This window comes from Camellia sinensis, chromosome 3 (genome assembly GCF_055761805.1).
Source record: "Camellia sinensis isolate YWXY chromosome 3, ASM5576180v1, whole genome shotgun sequence".
NCBI classification, from domain to species: domain Eukaryota; kingdom Viridiplantae; phylum Streptophyta; class Magnoliopsida; order Ericales; family Theaceae; genus Camellia; species Camellia sinensis.
The window spans coordinates 18,823,538-18,829,592 of NC_138963.1; the positions used below are offsets into that span (position 1 = coordinate 18,823,538).

The 6,055-nt window shown below is 37.7% G+C and overlaps 1 protein-coding gene across 1 annotated transcript; it reads left to right on the forward strand.

Moving 5' to 3' along the window:
• Positions 1-321: 321 nt before the first annotated feature.
• On the forward strand, positions 322-2,198 carry LOC114316834 (L-type lectin-domain containing receptor kinase IV.1). The gene has a single exon (XM_028263511.2). The coding sequence runs from the start codon at positions 468-470 to the stop codon at positions 1,908-1,910; it is 1,443 nt and encodes a 480-aa protein (XP_028119312.2). The 5' UTR covers positions 322-467; the 3' UTR covers positions 1,911-2,198.
• Positions 2,199-6,055: the final 3,857 nt, after the last annotated feature.

The following is a 6,055-nucleotide window of genomic DNA, read 5'->3' on the forward strand; positions in this document are numbered from 1 at the left end:
CCCTCGATGGCGTAGCCGAGTTCACACTCAATGGCCTCTTAGCTCTCACCAATGGCACCAAACAACAAAAAGGCCATGCCTTCTTCCCCAACCCAATCACCTTCAAAACCTCACCAAACTCTCCTTCTCTCTCCTTCTCCACCACCTTTGTCTTCTCCATCATCTCCCAATATCCAAATCTCAGCGGCCACGGCATCGTCTTCATTGTCTCCCCAACCAGAGCCCTCCCGGAAGCTCTTCCGAGCCAATACCTCGGCCTTTTCAATAAAACCAACAATGACAATGCCAGCAACCATTTCGTAGCTGTCGAGCTTGACACGATTTATAACAGTGAATTCAATGATAAAAATGAAAACCATGTTGGAATTGATATTAACAGTTTGGTCTCTGAAATATCAGAGCGAGCGGGCTATTATGATGATCAAAATGGGCAGTTTCATAACTTGACTCTCATTAGTGGCAAAGAAATGCAAGTTTGGGTGGATTATGATGGGGTGAAGAAGCAAATGAATGTCACAATGGCTCCAATCAACACTGCTAAGCCAAGAAAACCACTTTGCACTATGTTTTATGATCTCTCATCGATCGTAAATGAAACCATGTATGTTGGGTTCTCGTCGTCCACCGGTTCTGTTGAGACATCTCATTATGTCTTGGGATGGAGCTTTCAGGTGAATGGCGAGGCTCGAGCTCTTGACCTGTCTCGACTTCCCAAGCTTCCTCGAATTGGGCCGAAGAAGATATCGAAATTTTTGACAATTGGGTTGCCGATTATTTGTCTAATGTCGGTGTTTGGAGTGATGGCCGGTGTAGTTTTTTATGTGAGAAGGAAGAGGAAGTCTGCAGAAGTGCTTGAAGATTGGGAGCTTGCCTATGGTCCTCATAGATTCAAGTTCAAAGATTTATATATCGCGACAAAAGGATTTAGAGAGAAAGAACTTTTGGGTATTGGCGGATTTGGCAAGGTCTATCGAGGCATACTACCCGTATCAAAAATTGAGATTGCAGTCAAGAGGGTTTCTCATGAATCAAGACAAGGAATGAGGGAATTTGTAGCCGAAATCGTTAGTATTGGGCGGTTGCGCCACCGCAATTTAGTGCAACTCTTGGGTTATTGCAGACGAAAAGGGGAGCTCCTGTTGGTCTATGACTACATGCCCAATGGAAGCCTAGACAAATTCCTCTTTGGCCAACCCAAATCCACTCTCAATTGGCAACAAAGGTTTCGGGTCATTAAAGGCGTGGCGTCGGGACTTTTTTATTTACACGAAGAATGGGAACAAGTGGTGGTGCATAGAGATGTCAAGGCTAGCAATGTTTTATTAGACAGCGATCTTAATGGAAGATTGGGTGATTTTGGGCTTGCCAGATTGTATGACCATGGAACCGATCCTCAGACTACCCACGTTGTTGGAACTCTTGGGTACCTCGCCCCCGAGCACACTAGAACAGGCAAGGCCACAACGAGCGCCGATGTGTACGCTTTTGGGGCATTTCTTCTCGAGATGGGGTGTGGAAGGAGGCCAATAGAGCCTAGTGCGCCAATCGAGCATCTAATTTTAGTCGATTGGGTTTTTTCTTTGTGGAGCGGAGGTGAAATTTTTCGGGCTATTGATCCAAAATTGGGTAGTGAATATGTGGCTGAGGAAGTGGAGTTGGTGTTGAAGCTCGGCTTGTTGTGCTCGCATTCAGAACCTGCAGTTAGGCCAAGTATGAGACAAATTGTACAGTTTCTGGAGGGAGAAGTTCAGCTTCCTGAGCTGACATCTCTCGAGATTTCGGCTACTGGATTAACGTTTGCCAAACGAGAAAGGTTTGATGATTTTGCAATGTCTTATCCATCTTCTATGGAGAAGGCATTTTCACAATCGTCTTCTGTTGCAGAATCGCTTCTCTCTGGAGGTAGATGATATATAACAGAAAAGTTACGGTCCCATATTGAAGGCCCGAAATCTGACCAGAAAATTAATGGAGAGTGAAAATTTAACTTTTAAACAGTGAAATCTGCATTTACAATAAATGTGATCCATACATTAAATAAATTTCGGATAAATTTTTGTGGGTTTGTAACAGATCTCTTACATGCTTTGGTTTACTAGCTTTGTTAGTGTATTTGGTAAACCACAGAGGCTGTAATATTCGTTTCTATATATACAATATGCACATATTAATTTGATGCAGTGTATTTGGCTATGCAATTTAGGGAATAAATGAATAGATATGTGATAAGAGAAGGCAAACTATACTAATTGGTAAATGCTTATAACTGCGTGATATTTGGGGAGTAATAAGAAACAACAATGATTCATCCCACTAAAAACACCACCACTAATAGCACTAATGCATTAAGAAAGTAAAAAAAAAAAAAAAAAATTACAACTCCAAGACCAAAACATCACATCATTAATGGCGGGACCCACTGTCACCTAATTAGTGGGAACACTAATTAGTACTCTCAAGCATTTTTCAATAAGAAATGTAGTAGGGATTAGGATCCATCGCTTCACCATTGCCATTGACCCCGTGGATTTTAGGCCCATTCATTTTTAGAACGCCAATTTCGAGATTTTATTGTTTTGAAAAGTATTTGGATATTACTCTTGCTCTAGAATTCCATCTCTTTTGTCTTTCTCCCAAGGTTCCATTAGATGAATTGTTAGCCTCCGTTTTGGAAGTGGATTAGTTTTTTAATTTTTTGACTTTTTTGATTATTTTAACCAGGGCTAAAAAGTTTGGTTTGGGAAAGGTTTTTTGGCTTTTTAACTTTTTTGACTTTTTTTGTGAGAGAAGAATGTAATGATTATGGGTTGAATGTGATATTTTGTTTTTTGTGGCTAAAATAGCCTATTTTGTCTTTTGTGACTAAAATAGCCAAAAAAGTCCCGTTTAGCTCTTGCCAAACAGTTAGTGTGAGAATTATTAGTAAAAAGATTAAAAAAAATTATATTTGTTTAATAATTAGTGGATTAGCAATAATTCATATTTGTTTTGAAAGATATGAATATGATTAATCATGTAAAATTTTACAAATATCTTTGTTGCATTACTATCAAATTTGGGGTTATACCAACTAATAAATGCATTATATATTTTAATATTAAAAATATATTTTAGAAATATTAAAATTATATTTTAATATTAAAAATTAAATTTCATAAATATATATTTTTTTGGAACTATTTTTTTTTTTAGTATAAATATTATTATACTATTATATTTTTATATTAAATCATTTTTATATAAAGAATGGTGGAATAATTAAAAAATAATAATAATAAAGAAAAGATCCTACAAATCAAGTAAAATAAGTAAATTAGGTAGGATAATAGAGGGTAAAATAGTAAATCCAACTCTAATCACAAGGGAAAATTCTATTTACACACCACTTATTTTCTCAGTACCCACCATTTATTACTTTTTTATTATAATATTATCCCTTAATTAAATTACCTTTTCAGACATACACACCACATTCAGTCATCACCACTATCTATCTCCGACAGCTCTGGTTCCAATTCCAGCTCCAACTTCGATGCCTTCACTCCTCAACCTCCATCTTCTTCAACTTCTTCTCTCAGCCTCCATTGTTGACACCCCTCTCTCTCTTCTTTTTCTTCTTCTTCTTTTTTTTCCTTCTGCAATTCGCACCGCGCCCCCCACCGCTACTACAACTTGTGCTGTTCCTCCCGCAATCGCTAACTGCAACTCGCATCTCTTCCCCCGTCATCCATCTTCAGCCCATCGTCTATCTTCATCATCTGGATTTGGAAAACCCTAGAGTTCTCTCTCTGATAACATTTCTCATCACTTTTTCATTCCTTTCTCTCTCTCTAAAATTTTACAAAAACCTAGATCTTGAGTTTCTTTCTCTAAAACTCATCTTCTCTCTACTATTTCACCTAGCTCCATTGGGATCTTCACCCTAGTGCCTTTGAGAAAAAGGTAGAGCGTCTCAAGATCTTCATTTTGATCCGAACAAAGTTGGGTTTGAACATCTTTAGAGTTTCATCCTTGCCTTGCTCGTTTTCTCTCTTTGAGATAGGGATTCTCTACACTTTTATATGGTTTTTAGCTTAGTTATTTGTCGTTATGTAACAATGGTAGGATTTGGGAGTAGCTTGAACAAACCTAGTATTTGGGTGTGAAATAAAAAGAGGAGTTTTTGGTGAATAAAAAGTAAATAGTTATGGAGTTTGAAAATGAGGTTGTATTATATATGTCAAAATTGTTGATTTTGGTACTTGGGTTGACATTTGAAAAAATAGGAGTTTTACCCTAATTGGGTCAAATAGTTATTTTGTGTGAATAATTGAAATTGACATTGGTAATGTGAAATTGGATGAGTATTGATATAAATGGTGGAGTTGGACACGTGTTGTCTCTCACCCATGAAAATTTGAATAATTTATCTATTGAAAAGATTGTATATCTATTTAGAAATATCTGCATTGAGCTATCAGTGGAGGATAGTTATGTTTGTTGTAGAAATTGCATGAGGATTAGGTAAATTGAAACTAATCTAATGTTGGTTTTCATTGAATGTGACTATGCTATAAGTACATTGTATATGTATGAAGAATAAATGAGATGTACTCCATTGTTTGGGAGAAGAAAGGGGATGTACTCCATTGTTTTAGAGGAGATAGGGGATGGACTCCATTGAAATTAAGCTGGCCAGAGTGTCCAGGGTGAAAGTCCCGAAATCTTGTGTATACATGGATGCCGATTCCCGTGGACGAAAATTTCGTAAAATGGCAAATTGAAGTGTTTATGCAATAGTTGTGTTGATTAGAGGATCACTAAGTGTCAGACTCAGTTGGGTTATCTGGAACATAATGAAATTGGCTCATGAGTTGAGATAAAATGAATTGACTTGATATGAACAGAAGGACAATAGACTGAGATATAAATTATAGTACTTTGTGATCTTGCGGATTGTGAATGTTTTGTCACAATTATTGTATATGCACATTGTACTTATATCTTTGCTAAACCTCATATATTGTGCTAAATTATTCCTACTAGGTTTTGGCTCATCCTATTTGAGAAAAACCATTTTCAAGTGCTAGTGACATGCCTCCGCGAAGGCAATAGCTTGGAGGGACTTTTGGGAAGTAAGAGCTTTTTTATTTTGTTTTATTATTTTGTATAGCCAAGGACTTAAATTGTATTGAGCTAGGCTCACTTTTGTGCAACCAAGTAATGACTTGGAAAGATATAAGCCTATAGGGCATATGCCTATATGTTTAGTTTTAGTTCTCTTAATATTGCAACACATGCTGTAAATTCAGGATGAACATTTGTGAATGTATATCACATGTGTTAACTTTTGTAAACGAACTCTGATGAATGAAAGCATATTATTCTATTATTTTTTTGCTTTAAGGATTGGTATTATTGTAATAATTTGGGGGCGTTACATACACACACACACACACACACACACACACACACACACACACACACACACACACACACACTCTCTTTCTGTGTGTGTGTGTGTGATGAAGGAGGTTAGGATGAAAAAGGGTTATGTCGCGATGGAGAGGTAGGAGAGATAGATCGTGATGGTGGGGGGTAAGGATGGGGTTGTTCATGATAGCAAGGGGGGAGTGAGGTTGTTCGCGATAGTGAGATAAGGGCATATAACGATGGATTGATGGGTGACAGAACTGTGAGAGACGTGACTGGACTGGAAAGAGGGGTTGGTGCTGGCTGCGGCGACGAGGGCTTGGGAGAAGGGGTTAATGGCACTAGTAAGAGGGTAGGGAGTCCGTGGAAGTAGAGAAGGGATGGCTGCCGGCGGACGACAGTGGTTGCTATAGTGGTTAGGGTTGGGGTTTTGCTAGAGAAAGAAAGGATACTTTGGTATTATTTGAAAAAATGGTGGTGTGTATTGCGACAAAATCAAAACTTTTAATTTGAGTGTGGTGTGAACTAATTAAAAAGAAAGTCATGGTGTGTACTAAGATAATTGGTGGTATGTAAATAGAATTACCCAATCACAAGGGATTGCTTTTTTAATACCATCTTCCATAAGGAACTACTAATCTCA